Source organism: Anabrus simplex, chromosome 8, assembly GCF_040414725.1.
Source record: "Anabrus simplex isolate iqAnaSimp1 chromosome 8, ASM4041472v1, whole genome shotgun sequence".
Lineage (NCBI taxonomy): Eukaryota > Metazoa > Arthropoda > Insecta > Orthoptera > Tettigoniidae > Anabrus > Anabrus simplex.
Genome location: NC_090272.1, coordinates 229,429,666 through 229,445,905, shown reverse-complemented (window position 1 = coordinate 229,445,905; position 16,240 = coordinate 229,429,666). Strand labels below are relative to the sequence as shown.

General features: G+C 39.4%; 2 protein-coding genes across 6 annotated transcripts in view; one reads left to right on the top strand and one right to left on the bottom strand.

Annotated features, from left to right (window-relative positions):
- Nucleotides 1-6,144, bottom strand: part of Sirt1 (Sirtuin 1) — a 189,553-nt gene extending 183,409 nt beyond the window's left edge. For both annotated transcript variants that reach the window (XM_067152761.2, XM_067152762.2), the window contains exon 1: nucleotides 5,888-6,144. In XM_067152761.2, coding sequence (XP_067008862.2) covers nucleotides 5,888-6,035 — 148 coding nt within the window. In that variant the 5' untranslated portion in view covers nucleotides 6,036-6,144. The remainder of the gene's footprint in view (nucleotides 1-5,887) is intronic.
- Nucleotides 1-16,240, top strand: part of RpS24 (ribosomal protein S24) — a 325,883-nt gene that overhangs the window by 292,481 nt on the left and 17,162 nt on the right. For 2 of the 4 annotated variants that reach the window (XM_067152768.2, XM_067152764.2), the window contains exons 1-3: nucleotides 6,069-6,150; nucleotides 6,503-6,571; nucleotides 10,178-10,387. In XM_067152768.2, coding sequence (XP_067008869.1) covers nucleotides 6,148-6,150; nucleotides 6,503-6,571; nucleotides 10,178-10,387 — 282 coding nt within the window. In that variant the 5' untranslated portion in view covers nucleotides 6,069-6,147. Of the gene's footprint in view, nucleotides 1-6,068; nucleotides 6,151-6,321; nucleotides 6,346-6,502; nucleotides 6,572-10,177; nucleotides 10,388-16,240 lie in introns of those variants that run through there. The other 2 variants (XM_067152766.1, XM_067152765.1) reach the window with 2 other exon arrangements.

Sequence of the window (16,240 nt, the reverse complement as noted above, 5' to 3'; positions counted from 1 at the left end):
TGCACTTGGACTATGTGCAAGTAGGGTAGCATCCTGCTTCATGAATTTACCAAGCTCAGAACATTTTAAGCAAGCCTTGGACCTATGAGAGTAACGGAGTCCCACTCCCATTTGACAGGCGAGGGACTCCTTGGAAACAACTTGGCGAACAAAATGGAATCCGATGGGGAGCTATCAATATTAATGGGACTTATGGAAGAAAGAAGGTAGAACTGGCTGAGTCAGCAAAGAGGATGCATCTGGATGTGCTAGGACTAAGTGATATTCGGGTAAGGGGAGATAATGAGGAAGAGATAGGAGATTATAAAGTGTACTTGACGGGTGTTACAAAGGGAAGGGCAGAGTCTGGGGTAGGGCTCTTTGTCAGGAATACCATTGCACGCAACATACTTTCTGTTAGGCACGTAAATGAGCGAATGATGTGGGTAGATTTGTCAGTTGGAGGAATTAGGACAAGAATTGTGTCCGTGTATTCACCATGTGAGGGTGCAGATGAGGATGAAGTTGATAAGTTTTATGAAGCATAGAGTGACATCGTGGTCAGGATAGACCACGGGTGTTAAACAGTTCAAACGTCAGGATAAAAAAATTGTTAGACTGTTGAAACTCTTGTGTGAACAGATGAAACTGCAGGCTTCTAGAAGCACGAGTGAAGAAGAGTGCTTGATGGTAAGTAGCTGTGTTAAATATGAAGTCTCTTTATTAATGTTGAAACTGGTTGACGTAAAGAAGAGTTGGAGAGAAAACGTTGTGCGTAATTTCATTTATTTTAATAAATTTTCTTTAACGCCCTCAACCATCAAAAGGCCCCGCTTTACTTGTTTCAACGTAACAATTTATTACAAACCTCACTTGAAGTGAGCAACGGAAACGTCTCTTTACTAACTTTAATATGTAATAATACCCCATTTGGAATTATCAACTACATTTTTATTATTATCGTGACATTTGATCTGTTTAGAATCCAAACGTTTTCTTTAACGCCCTCAACCTCCTTACAAAATTTACGTTCTTAAAAAGCTACCAGTAGCCTATACAATTTGTTACCAATTTTTAAACAAGGACATTCATAAATTTACGACTATTTGTACATTAGACTTTATTAAGGCTTCATTTTAAAAATATCATAACTATTGTAAACCATTTCGCTGACCATTTGAAGCATATTTCCAACATCATCTTCATATTCATATGTAATTTAATTACAATCAGGTACCTGATTAATTATCTTTCAGATTGAGATTAAGGCTGGAGATGCCCTTAATTAAAGGGCGAAACATGTCCCTATAGTTTTACTTACATAATTAATTCTATATTAAATTCTCTTTTGTTTTTATGTATTGAATAGGTGGAATAATTAAACTTTAATACTTCAAAACAGTAGCGTTATGAAAATGTTGCAAAGTTTGGGCTGGGAAGACTTGGGAGAAAGGAGGTGGTCTGCTCAACATGGGCGACCATATGACAGTTTGTAGGAGGGGGCCTAAACCTGGGTGTATGTAGTATTTTTAATATTTTGGAAGATGAATGGCGACTTGTATTCCGCGGTAGAATGACACCTACGGTATCCCCCGCCTCTTGGTGGGGGCGGTACTACCACTTCTGATTACATTACATTTTTTCCTTTCCCTGCGAGCTAGGGAGGGGCCACGGCCCCTCCTTGCTGCTCAACTAAGTGGTATTTTCCAATCTGTGAGTGGAGGGATGACATGGAATGACGTTAGTAGACAAATAAATTTCAGTGTTTTTAAAAGTAGGAAAGATCACAAGATGATAAAGTTGGAATTCAAGAGGACAAATTGGTGAAAATTTTTGTGTATAAGAAGAATAGTAAGGGATTGGAATAATTTACCAAGGGTGATGTTCAATAAATTTCCAAATTCATTGCAATTGTTTCAGAAAAGACTAGGTAAATGACAGATAGGGAACCTGCCACCTGGGCGAGTGACCTAAATGTACATCAGTGAAGATTGTCGAACTGTTTATTTAAATTATAAACTTCATTAATGTCAACATAATTGCATAAATTACATCGGAGTTTAAATAGTTAGCTTACTATCACATAGTGCCATGCGCAAGTAATGTCTGGATTAATGCGGAATCGCATGCAAGTACACGATTCCGCAGGATGGCACTCCACAGCAACGAAGTGGAAAGCCCTGGTGTTACATGATTATGAAAGAACAGAAGAGCACCAGAAGTTCAAAATACTCTTATATCTTGCTAGTGAGAACACTATAATAGTTCAAGGAAACAGGAAGGTCTATGGTCCTCAGGGTCAACGCCAATCAGAAAACATATACCCATCTGCACAGAAATTGAACACAAAGAGTCACGGAAAACACTAATCCCCGATGATAAGGGCATCACAATTTCAAGAAATATTGATGGAACGAAACTGCAAGACCACCCGAATATACAAAAAGCAAGAGCACTTGTAGCTCGAGGACACCTAGATGAAGCAGTAGAAGTTGCTACAAATCTGATACAGGAAACCGCTTTGCCTGTGAAAGAAAGGAGAGCGCAAAAGTGGTTTGACAGGCAATGCTACATAGCACGAAAAGACACCTTACGCGCGTTATACTCAGCCAGAAAAATGGAGACCGCCGATTACTTGGAAGCATATGCCATCAAAAGAAGAAATTACAGAAAACTTCTAAAAGAGAAGCGAGCTGAATACCTGGAAGCAGAAGCCAAGAAGATTGCAGTCGAAGCAGAAACAGACCCATTTCGGGCCCTCAAGAAAAAGCAAGAGTGTAGAGCGCGGGAAATACCAATGGAAACATGGGAAAAACACTTCTCAGCGCTTCTAAACAGGGACAGCAGAGCAAAAGGTGACACCGCAAACCACCCTATCGATCCAGAACACGAAATTAGACTAACCACAGGGGAAGTACAGATGGTAATCAGCAAAGGAAAAAAAGGGAAGTCAGCAGGACCGGACAACATATATACAGAACACTTAAAAAGTACTCAAGACCATTTACTACAGCTTTGGACAGAACTATTCAACAAATGTCTAAATTTAGGCAAAATACCGGAAGTTTGGAGAACGGCAACGCTGAAGATTTTGTACAAAGGGAAAGGAGAAACTGACAACCCCGACTCATATAGAGGTATAGCTCTAGAAAGCAACTTATACAAAGCATTTGCAACTATTGTAGCGAATCGCCTGAACAACGAAATAGACCCATTCATACCAGAATGCCAACTAGGCTTCCGCAAAGGAAAAAGCACGTTACAAGCCGCAGCATGCCTGAAAGAAAAAATTGAAGAGGCACTGAGGCATCCAAGAGGGAAGTACTACGTCGTCTTTGTTGACTATAAGAAGGCTTTTGATATTATCGACAGAGATATTCTGATAGGAAAATTGAAACAAATGATTGGTGACAACATGCTCGTGAGAATCGTTGAGACCATACTAGACTACAACCTAATCAAAATTGAAGATGGAGCATCCTCATCCGGGAAAGTAATTCAAACAAACGGGGTACCCCAAGGAGACCCGCTAAGTCCGCTACTATTCAACGTAGCAACGGCAGATATCACACAGATAATGACGGACTCCCCTGAGACTACTCTAATAATGTACGCTGATGACATGGCTCTGGGATCGAGCTCAAAAGCAGAACTACAGTCGACAGTGATGAAGTTAGAAGCTTGGGCTTCAGATAACAAATTTGAAATTAACCAGGAAAAGACAGTACAGATGGTCTTCAGAAAAGGTGGCAAGGCGGCCAAGGACGACGCTATATCATTAAATAATAAACCACTAGAAATAGTCAAGAAATTCAAATACGTAGGCATCACGTTCCAAACGAGCATGACATCCTTCAACAGCCACGTCATAGACAGAACGACAGCAGCAATCAGAGCCATCCACAATATCAAGAATATTTCTATGCTATCCCTTAACACAGCGATGACTCTATTCAAGACCGCAATAACCCCAATTGTCTCGTATGGAATCGAAATAATATGGGATAACCTGACAATCGGTGACTTGGAGAGGATAGAAAGGGTCAAAGCAAGGTTCCTGAAGAAGGCCCTAGGAGTAGGCAAACTGGCACCCTCCAGACTTGTTTATGTACTGGCACGGGAAACTTACTTCATTGAGGATCTACGACTCAATCTACCACTGCCATCTACCGGCCCATTCCAAGAGCTTCAGAAGAAACTTCTCAAGAAACGCGCGGAAATAGACCCCGAATTCTACGGAAATGAGGCCATGATCGATCGAAACTGGACCAAGCAACTTCAAGAGCAAAGACATGTCATAACAAGATATGCAATACATGGCTTCCACCACAAAATATGCGCAAAGACAAAATTCCACAATCCAACAGATGACTGTGTTTGTACACTGTGTAAGGAAAAGTGCGACCGCTACCATCTGCTAAAGTGCAAGAACAGAATAAAGACTCTAACAGAATACAGCACAATGTAAATTGGGACAAGAAACTTAATACTCATTCGAGTGCTCCTTATATAATTATATAATAGTTCAATTTTGCAGTTATTGTTCACCTGTCTGACAGTATTGTTAATGGCCTGAGAGGAATAGGCCTAAATCAAAACTTTATCATATTCATTTTTGTACATAATATTCCCTGCCTGGTTATTAATTCCAGGGAGAACACTGTAGAGTATTTTATTGAAATATCTTCCCAAATTAACCTATAATGGACATGCAAAACAGTTTCAAATATTGAATATGTTATCTTCTTTTTGGCCTTTATTCCGATCTACTGCAGACAGTACTACTTGATGTGGATTTGGCTGTGGTTAACAGCAGCATGCCCGACCTGACATTAACCGTATGTGGAGGGATGTATTCAAAACCGCGCCTTTCTGTGGTGGTTAGTAGTGTGGTGTGTTGTATATAAATGAAGAGAAGAGTATTAGGGTGAATACCCAGTTGCCAAGCCAGATGAATTAATGGTATGCAGTTAAAATCTCCAGCCTGGCAGGGAATAGAACCTGGGACCCTTTTAACTGAAGGCTAGGACGCTGACCATTCAGTTGAGAAGTCAGACATATTAATATATTGATGAATGTGCTTATAAATCTAATAAATAGATGAAGTGGTACCTAACTATCATGTAACTCCCAGTTTAAAAAGGGCATTTCATAACCACCATGAGAGGAAAAAACCCAAAGCTATTAATAACAACCGGCCCCGCGTGCCCTCTTCTCACTCGGAGAGGTTCCGGGTTCGATTCCCGGCCAGGTAAGGGACATTTACCTTGGCGTGAAAGCTGGTTCGAAATCCACTCAGCCTACGTGATTTGTCTGAGGTGCTATGTGACGGTGAGATGGCGATCCTGGTATTTTTTTTTAAAAAAAAGAATAACGGCCGATAGGATCCGCCGCACAGATCGTACGTCACGACGTAATCTGCAGGCGTTCCGGCCGAGCAGCGATCGCTTGGTAGGCCAAGGTCCGTCAGGGGTATAGCGCCATGGTGTGCGTTTGATGGTTTTAGTATCAGTAATGTAATTATACTAAGAAAATTCCGCATTAACCAGAAAAAAATGCTCACTTCAGTAGTAGAAACATTATCACAACATTGACATGTGCAAGATGGAAAACTTGTCAAAGTGACTCCATTTCCGGAGTTGACAGCAGCCTGCAGGGGGGGAAATGACAACGGGCGGTAAATAAGAAAAATGTTCTCATCTTACATTGTTCACTTCAATCTAATGGATGGAACCACAAGGGAACTTGGAAGTTATCTTTTAAAAAATGTAACTGCGCTCTTCCTGCTGTCATGGCAGCCCCGCCCCCACAACGCAGTCAATTCAGGAGACAGGTACTAACCCGAAGTCCGCCATCTTTGCATTGGAAAAGTTCAACAATTAATGGAACATATTTTCATGTAACTTACCTTCAATCACGCTATGAACATTCTTGAGTGGTGCAGAAAATGCTCCGAAATCAAGTTCCACATTAGAATTTGATAGATGTTGAGTTGGGTCGAGTTTAATTCGTTTTGAAGGAGAAGAATAATCAGGATCTCCAGACACCAACGCCATTTTCAACAGCTATGACGTAGTTCCGTTTGCCACACACAATCGCAGAAAGTTGGAGGAAGTAGGTGGCGTTACTGGCGGTCTTTTTCGTTAACTCCAGTGATCGGTACACAAGATGGTAATATTATGGTGTCAATTTTTATCATCAAACATTCCATTCATCACTTAAACATCAATTCACTTTGGGTTCAATTAAGCTAAATGATATAATGCAGATTTATGTGATTGCAAAATATATTTCAAAACTGTATTAATTAATTTGTACCGTCTCTAGTTTATTTGATATGGCATGTGACTGTTCTCATGTATCATGGTTATTTCACTTTTTCACTGTTCATTGTATTTAAATTAGTGTTTATTTTAATGATTTGTTCCTAAACGTTAGGTTATAGTTGAGTGCTTTTGTACAACAAAAATTACAATGCCAATGATGTCGCATAACCTAACATTTTTGTTTTACCTATTTCTAGAGCGAAGGCACAGCAACCATCAGAACTCGCAAGTTCATGACAAACCGACTTCTCTGTCGGAAACAAATGGTATGTATATTACAGGGTTTTTTTTTTTCATTCTTAGCTAGTGCAAATAGGCCTATTTGACGACAGGTCTTCAGCTTGAGGAGTATTTTAGTAACCTCATTTTCGTATAGGTTATGCCAGAAATGGTCATCCCACAGTTTTCGTGTACCTGCTGTGGTTCATTTAGTCATTATACAACAGCATGATGCTTTTCGAACTAGTTTTGGAGGCATCTATGAAGTCTCGTCTTAGTTTATCGTTATGTTTTGCATTTGCATCAAACACTTAATAGCTCTGTCGTGTTATTTCATGTACGGTATTCTAAATTACTTTCTTAGGGTTTTTGGTATTGAAAAGCATGCCCTTTATCTGTATCGTCCCGAAGGTTCCACTCATATAATCTAAAAGTTAATGGTTTATCTGTACTCTTGTAGGATGCACCTTACATATTACTTGGTGAATTTCTTTGAATGATCGTGAAAATGTGGGCTTGTAATAAGTAGAAGGGTGGCATATACCAAACTGTCGTTCACCTTTAGTACCATTGTAACTGCTTTTTTGTCAATTGAGGAACTGGAAGGTAATCTCAGCGGGGTTGCAATCGCCTCACAGATATATTTGGATGTAGAATGGGTCTAATCCTTTTTTTTTTTTTCCCAGGGCAGGCATTATATGAAAGCAACTGTTGTGTGGTTTCCTTGTTCGATCCAAATGGTACGCACTGCAAAATACAGGGCTGTATTCTTTCCTTTCCTCTATGCGTTCAGTTTTGAGGAATATCAATAGTTGACGTCGCACCACCCAATACCATTCAGATGCACACAGAATGACTCGTTTATTTCTTGCTGAGGAAGTGAGTCCGTACTCGGGCGGTCTATCAATGCTTCAACCTGTTCATTTGGGAACTAAGACAAGTGACATTGGACTGATAGCAGTGCATTCTATATTGGACAGTGTGGAAAAAGATTAATTAATTTGTATTTTGGGTCAATGAGAAAGCGTTTGGTCTGGATTCGGGGGTTAGGCTGACAGCGACAGATGTGTTGGCTGTCGCTAGTGTCCCACAGAGGTCTGAATGAGCAGCTGCTGCTGCTGTTGTGATTGTGTCGGAGTGTAAAGCGTGTAGCTGGACTACAGGCGGCGTACTGCCTTCGAGTATTGCGAGTACGTGTACATCTGTGGATTGTTTTCTTAACCCCTCAGCGCCGACCTCTATACGTGGTATAGACCCTCTTTTCTTCCGTAGCCGCTGACCTCTATACGTGGTATAGACCCATACATGGTTTCACATTTACGGCTTTAGCGCAAAGAGTTTTGGAGTTATTGATATGCAAATTGTTTTGTTTCCAAGAAGACATTTTCGGGTTCATCAGCGTTGTAAATAAGAATTGAAAAATCGTTATAATGTGGTTTTTGCAAGGATAATTATTTGTCAAATAAGTCTGAGCACTAATCTCTTGCTTTTTTAAAAGTCTGTTTGCTTTCTTCTTTCCCACAGAATAAAATGAAGAAATGATCTGAGAAGATTGTCTTTTCGTGTGATGTTCTTTGCTCTATTTGTACATTGGGAGTGCGGTTTATTTATTATATTTGTCTTTATTTCTCAGCTTGTAATATTTTCGTAACTCTCCACGAGCGCTCTGTGTAGGCATCAGTTAGTGCTGCTTTCTGTCATACGATACGAGAACCAGTTGTTCATGGTATATATCTCGTTTGAAAGACTTTGTCTCGACCTTTTATCTGAAATATCTATCAAGTTGGTTTGTTTCGTCACAAATGTTATTCCCCTCATTCAGTTTCGTCCTGTTGCTTTCGGTCTCGCTGCAGCTTCATCAGTCCGTGTGACGCGCCGCGCTCAGCCGTGGTATGACTGACAGTAACGTGCTTGAAATATTGTATAATTCAGATGAAAGTTTAGTCGAAAGTAGTAGTGACAGTATAAGCAGCAGTGATAATGAAATAGATGATGTAGCAGTGGTAAATGATGAGAGTGACGATGAGGAGGAAACAGTACTTGGAAATTTTGTGTAAGAGACTATAGATAATTATACAGGTCAAAGAGAAGTTTTCAACGGTGAATTCTGATTGCCAAATTCTCTAATAATACTTACACAGGTCACAGAGACAAATATTGAGCAATTACCTTATCGGGTTCAGCTGGTGAAAGGTTTGTTTACAAAATACGCTCGCTCGGGAGGGGAACGAAATATTCAAGGCCGGCGCGCATCAGATAATACAGTTCCAAGGTTGCAGGAAAGACATTTTATCAGGAAATTAACACCCAAGAGTTGGAAATCCAAACCTCGAGACATTGTATTCTGTGTTCAAAACACGGCGAAAAGAAGACGTCAGTGTACTGCTTCCAGGAGTGTGACTTGAGTCCCTGTCTCAAAGAGACCTTCGAACTCTATCACACGGAACTAAATTACTAAGGAAATGTGAAACAATTATGTAATTATCTGCATGTACGTAGTTCTGTCATAAGGAATTCCAAATTTCGTGAAAATCGGGCCACTCTTATACTTGTAGTAACGCTTTAAGTGAATCGGTTTATTTCAGTCGCGCGTAGTTGAAATATCACATGTGCTACGATCGCCATTCTTGAAGATAGTGATGTCTTGTTTTCAAGGGTATACCTCCATTTTGTATCAGTTCCAGAGGGATGTTATCGAGACCTCATGACATACTAGTACTGTTGTTTACACAGCAAAACCAAAATATAGAATTCATACTAGGAACAAGATTTGCATCGAGAAGTGTTATATGATGTGTGTGTAGGTTTAGAAAATTCATATCGATCATGCTATCGATTCAATTCAGATTTAATTTCCATTCAGTCGGCAGTATGACTGGAATGGGCTAGCTTACTCCTCACCCCCGTACAAAGAAGTATCACTAAAAGTTTTGCGTGTAATACTTCCACTTGCATAAATACCTGCCTTTGGTTTTATATTTTAAAATGTTTTATTGTTAGAGGTTTCCTCCTTCAATGTCTATAAAAAAAAATTGTTGTTGGATAGTGATACATGAAGTGAATTTGTCATGACTGAAAATTGCTGTTCATTTTTGTGTTGAAGTGCGATATAATCGTCCCTGCTCTGGCGAACTAACGAATGTGCAAATTGTCAAAAAATTAAGAGAGCTGAAAGATGTTGTGATTACTCATGTCAAATCAATTTTTATATTTAATGATTGGTTTTATTTATTTAGTTTATTTTCCAAAGTAATCAGTCTCCCAGGCAGCAATAACTCGGATCAAGTAGGGATATTTCATTCACCTTGACAAAGAATACTGCAGTGTATTTGAAACGTCGGCAAACTGTACGAAATGAACAGAAAATAACAACGCGGTTCAACCTGGAAAATAAACTAAATTCTACACCATGGAAGCTTCACCTCTAAGAGTGGTTTTATGTGTTTGCCGTACAGAACAAGCTGCAGATGTGAGACGTCAGAGGGTAGACATTATATAACTACAGGCTCCTTAGTTTATCACTTTGCTAGTTTGCCATAGTGGGGACAATATGATCAGATATTTATGCTCAGTTGGTTAAATATTTTCATATCTTTAATTGTAATTTTTAGTTTTGAGAATGAGATTTCAAAAATCTTCTGATATGTTTACAGGTTGTGGATGTATTGCATCCAGCTCAGCCATCTGTCAAGAAAACCGAGATCCGTGAGAAATTAGGGAAGATGTACAAAGTAACTCCCGATACAGTCTTTGTATTTGGTTTCAGAACTGCCTTTGGTGGTGGCAAATCAACTGGATTTGCTCTTATTTATGATACCTTGGACTATGCTAAGAAGTTCGAACCAAAACATAGGTTAACAAGGGTAAGTATATTTTGTTGTCTTGTAGACCAGTTTCACAGATTGATCTCTTCATGTCTAAAATTAATTTTTCTTTCTTGAAGATGAACCCTAAAACAATTTTTGTAAAATTTTACTAACAAGGGTGAAAAACTGACCTTTTGAATCCAAGGCTCGCGCTACATCATAAAATGCTGCACAAGGCTGTCAACTGATAATCTAGGAGACACTGTAAACAAAAACACGGGAGGTGAGTTGGAACAGCTACACTACTTACTTCTTTATCAGAAATCACCCATAACAAATCGTGCTGCTTTCCTTTGGCTTTGTCCCATTTCATACAAACTGAAGCACTCGGTTCTTAAATACAGTTAAAACTGGTTAGGACGTTTTTCTGCAGACCAAAAAAGTTGTGAAGAGGGAATGTGATAAAAATTTAAAATTTCGCTGTTAAATTTGTTTAGATTTGAACGTAAAAATAATTACGTTGAAAACAAACAGGCGTTTACAATTATAATTAATGACATTTAGAAACAATACATTTTAAGATTTTTTTTCATTTTCTTATTTTAAGAACACCAACATGGTGTTGGCACGCAAAAATCGGACTTCGAATTGACCGCCAACCCTTGCCGCGTCAAGAAATATTCTAAGACCCATGCTGCATGCAGTTGACCTTGATTCACAGTTTAAACCTTTGAAATGCTATGGAAGGAAACAATTTCCAAAATGTATCCAACAAGGTGCATTTACAGTATTAAAATTCACAATACTACGCAGTAATGTACGCAATCATCTTGATTCACAGTTTAAACCTTTCAAATGCCTTGGAAAAAGATTATTCCCGAAATATATCTAACACGGTGCATTTACATTATTCAAATAATGCACTTGGATAAATCGCTGGCAAACATAACCTCACGCATCGAAAGAAAAATACGTAGGATTCAAAGACGACAAATTATGCTGGCTCCCTTGTGCAACTCCTTTATTCGTTGGATTACTGTACTGAATGCATTTTAGATGTCCTGTACTTGCACGGAAAGAGCTCAACACCCTTAAAATGTCGTGGCTTATCGAACTTCGCTTCCGTGTTCATTGCAACACAGTGCAATGACCCCCCTTTGTACTATTTCCCAGCTGGCACTTCCCTCGTATAAAATCATAAGTCCGTTCGGGCTCGGGATTAAAGAAACAAGCCGTTTCATCGGCATTGACAATATTATTCACTACGTACGAATTGATTATATGAGCCATGCTTCTTTGCCAACTGCCATCATCGCCGAAACGCTTAATGCAAAAGAATTACAATTTTACTCAAACTTAGCAAATATGAAGCACACTGTAGACACTCCGAAATGAAAGTACTGAAATCTACCCCAGCCCGTTCCGGAAGATGCGTTCTATCATGACGCGGATAAAGTTTGAATTCAAATTACTCTGAATTAAAAGTCTGAATTTCGTTAATGGGACCGTCATTGTTCTTCAAATTACGAATTATCCTTATTTCGAATCAAACCATTTAAATAACATGAAGAACCGTACCTCATGTTTCCAGGAACGAGAGCTTCTTCGAATTAGGCAGGATTTTGAATTAACCTATTTCGAATGATTGAGGTTCTACTGTACATCCCTGTATACATCTTCTGCGTGGCATTTGATTTAAAATTAGCAATACAGTGCTTTTGGTTTGCAAACTGACAAGAATATTCGTACAGGTCTTGTGTTTCCTATTGCGGTTCCTTTTTGAAATATGTACCTAATCAAGATTCGTTCTCACTGTGTTATCTCGTGTTATAGAAACAATATTGACAGATACTTACATGTAGGGGTTAATGCACATTATTCCGTACTACACTCTCCTTGGCAAGTTTAGGAGTGCCCTCAACATATCGGTACGTACATGGAGATCTCTTCCCCAGTCACGCACTACTGCGCAGCCGGCTGTGTGGGCACTTGAGGTGCATATACCATGCCTGCCAACCTTCCCGATTTAGGCGGGAGGCTCCTGATTTTCAACAGTTTCTCCCACCTCCTGATTAGTCTATTATTTCTCCCAATTTTAGCTTATGTTTTGGTGAACTTCAAACTTTTGTTCTGCAATCCTGCCATTTCAGTATTGTAGGCCAGTGGGCGGAAGTCCTTCACTCATTAGCCGCTTTCAGATGAAATTTCGATGTTCATTAATATGAGAAATAAGCGGTGTCCATTGAAACCTGTATATCGATCTAAATCGCTCGTTCTCGTGTGCTATGTTCGTATTCTTTCACATCAGTCTAGTCAATTGTAGAGACTATTCACTAGATTTGGAGTCTATTTTAGTAATTTAGTGACAGAATTTCAAAGACAGCAATTTTAGGAGCCATCTGTAGACAATTCTGTTGAATTTTGATTTATTACTTGATAAAAATAGCATTGCGCTTTGCATAATCGTGTGGACATGATGCATTTGCTAAATCATAGCATCTAAGTGCATGACTAATTCACACATGTGGAGCATGAATTCATACTATTTTTGCAAGGCTTATCACAGACCGATCATCTCAACTATGTACTTCGTGTGATGGAATAGATGTGTAATTTTTAGCCTTGTAGCCTCATATAGTAACAGTTGGATTTCTAATAGATACCATTGTACTTCTGTAGCCCGCCTGGTGGCCATGATCGTTAAGGCGCTGAAGTCTAAAAACGGTCTTACACCGAGGTTAGCCGGTTCGAGTCCCGTTGGTCGAATGTTGGCCGGCAGGGTAGGGGAGGTGGTGGTATACAATTTCTAATCACTAGATTGCGTGCCAAAAGCCTGGATTAAATTCCAAACCTCTCCGCAGTGCTCATATGGAGTGAGGGCATATGACGCTGTTGATGGTGATTCGTCCGTCGGATGGGGACGTTAAGCCTTGAGCAGACCCCTTGGTGCTACTCGACAGGAGTAGGCTATGTGCCGGCACCGGGTTTCACCCTCTCCCTACTATCATATATCACGTCATTCATTTCATCTCTCATTAACTCCTCTGATGAGGTTTACGTCAGGAAGGGCATCCGGTCATTAAAAACCGCCACGACAAATTCATCTCACCTCATACCCGACCCCGTAGGGAAAAACGGGACAAGGGTTGGACAAACAACAAACCATTGTACTTCTGTATTGTGCAAGACATGTAGAATAAGCAGTTTTGACCACTTGTATCTCCTGATTTTCATATCAGAATCTCCTGATTTTTGGTTTTGTAAAGTTGGCAGGTATGATATACTGATACTCCATTAACTTGTTAACGAATAACAAACTTAAATTATGTATTCTGAAATATATTTAAAGGAAGGGAGATCATAATCACCTGTAGCTTACACCATGTTGCACATGCGGAAGAGATATCGCTCAAAAACGAGAATGCTGTAAAACCAAAGCATCCTTTCTAATTTCTCACGGTAAATAAATAATGTTGGCTTGCCGTGATATTCTACTTCACAGTCGACGTTACGAAAGGCACAACTTTGTCGCCAATTAATTCAATAATCTTCAAAGTCATCTATTGAAATGCTGGAATAAATGTACCACCTCCCATCTTGGACTGCTTCAACTTGTCGTTGGAATTTACTTTTTTGCACTTTTTAGGTTATCGTACATGTACTTTGTTTTGCTGACTGCATGGTCACATCCAAGTGACTATTGAATTTTACTAACTCAGTGCACACATTTTTTAATTTTCAGTTTAGGAATGTACCATCAGTCTTTTTACATTCTATAATGCTCCCACATATTTTCGAAAGTAAATTGACAATATTTTTCTCCAGTGAAGTAAAACTACTGTTCCGGTAATTAATCCTGTCACCTTCCATTATTATTATTATTATTATTTTCCTTCTGTGTGTAGTCTAATTTGCTATAGTAGAACCTCGATTCAAATTACGTGGTACCGCGAGCATTCTAATTAAATCACGTTGTGAAATTCCCGCATTATTTGTTCCTCGAAGAAACTATTTCCTGGATCAACCGTCCAGAAATTTCAGTCCCATCAACACTAAATCCTCGATCACTTTTCAAGAAACTGTTTCTTGCGGAAAGGCGGCTACCTCACACGTGCGGATCTTGGTGTTGACATCCCGTCATTGTGGTAATTTGAAGAAGTACTGTGCTGGAAAAGCGATCAGCTGTGAACCTGCATAAGGGATCATCTTAGCATCACATTCAGGTAGTATTGCTTAGAGAATCCTTGGAAATCGTAAAGCAGAGAGTGCCCACAACAATTGGAAGGAGACAGAGCGCATTTCGACAGCTCTTTTTGAAGATCAAACGAGTTTCGTCAAATATTCGTACTTGCAAGATGTCTACGAGGTGCGACAATTTAATAACAAGATTGCGCCCGTTGACCTTGATCCTTCCTGAGCAAGCACACTGTCGCGTGTGCCAAGCTGCACACATCTCAACCAGTCAACAGCAATACTTACCGACATCATAAGAAAGGAAAGAGCCACCAATAGCAACGGTTTTAGCACTCAAAGTGAACTGCACTTAACATTCTCCAGAATATCAGCAATGTCAAATACGCAAACTTATTTTCAAATCAACAAAATTTGAACATTAGAAAGATAAAGTGGTTGAATTATGTACAATGTACATTGGCAAAATGCTTACACAAACTTAAGCTTATAACTCTTCACTTTTAACGATCTGTAAAAATAACACAAGAACATGCTGTCACTTGTTGCTTTAGACTGTCAACAGTGCATTCAAACCCATTTTACCATGTCTGCTAATGCTTCATTGTGCTTATGTAATGTATTGTTTTAATGGACAATCAACACAATTTCATATTAGCTAACGTAATTACTGTTAATACGAACGCAATATTAACCTCCTTATAAGTGACATTAAGCTTATCTCACACATGACTAAGCATTTATATGTTAATGGAACTCCTTTTAACTGACAAGGCAAACGCCTATAGTAACTATCACAAAACTAGTCCAACATACTCATTATGCATAAAGATTAAGATAGAAGACGAACATTCAATTATTCTTGCCAATAATTGGACATATGTATGTATTGTCGTATTTTATTATGTACTAGCTGATGTACCTGTGCTTCGCTACGGAATTCTAGATTGTATACAGAATTCTATGTTAAGTAGTGTACACCTTGTGAGCAAGATTGTATTATATTGCATAGCAACGTTACCCTAGAAACGCCACGGTGAAGTCACCAAATGTCTTTTCTCATATGAAGACTGGGTTAGCGAATTTTCATTGTGATGGTAGGTCTGCTTGCCTACTCTGTCACAATCAGGTTGGGGAGTTTTAATTATAATGGCAGACACTCGCTCTCCGCCTGCTTTTTTACATTCTCAGAAAGACTGCCTTAGTGGTTTACCCAAATGAAATGAACATAGGTCATTACACTGACGTCAGTATGAATGGAAGATAGGAAACTTAAAAGGGTCCACCTTTTCAATACAAAATTGTTATTTTATTACAACATATATTTACATCTGGAACTAGTTTCAACGCTGTTTGGCGTCATCTTCAGCCAAAATGTGGGAAATAGGCTAGCATGTATAGGTCCCGCAACAAGAGCTTGCCAAAGAAAGCTGCGCAGAACATCGGCAGCGTTCGGGTGGGCTCGGTAGTAGCACTGCACGCCCCCCTCACTTCGCTAAATCGCCTTACTCCAGCAGTTGTTAATGAACCGTCTGCGCTGGCGGTCTGGCCAGCTGAACTGAGGGAAATCTCAGCGCGTGTGTAATGCCTTATTGTAGTTATAACCAGAGCCAGGACACATTACCCTATAGCATAATGATATTGTTGTACATGCAGAATCAAAAATATTGAATGAAATAACAATAACAAACAAAGAGATTAAGAATTATGTGATCGTAA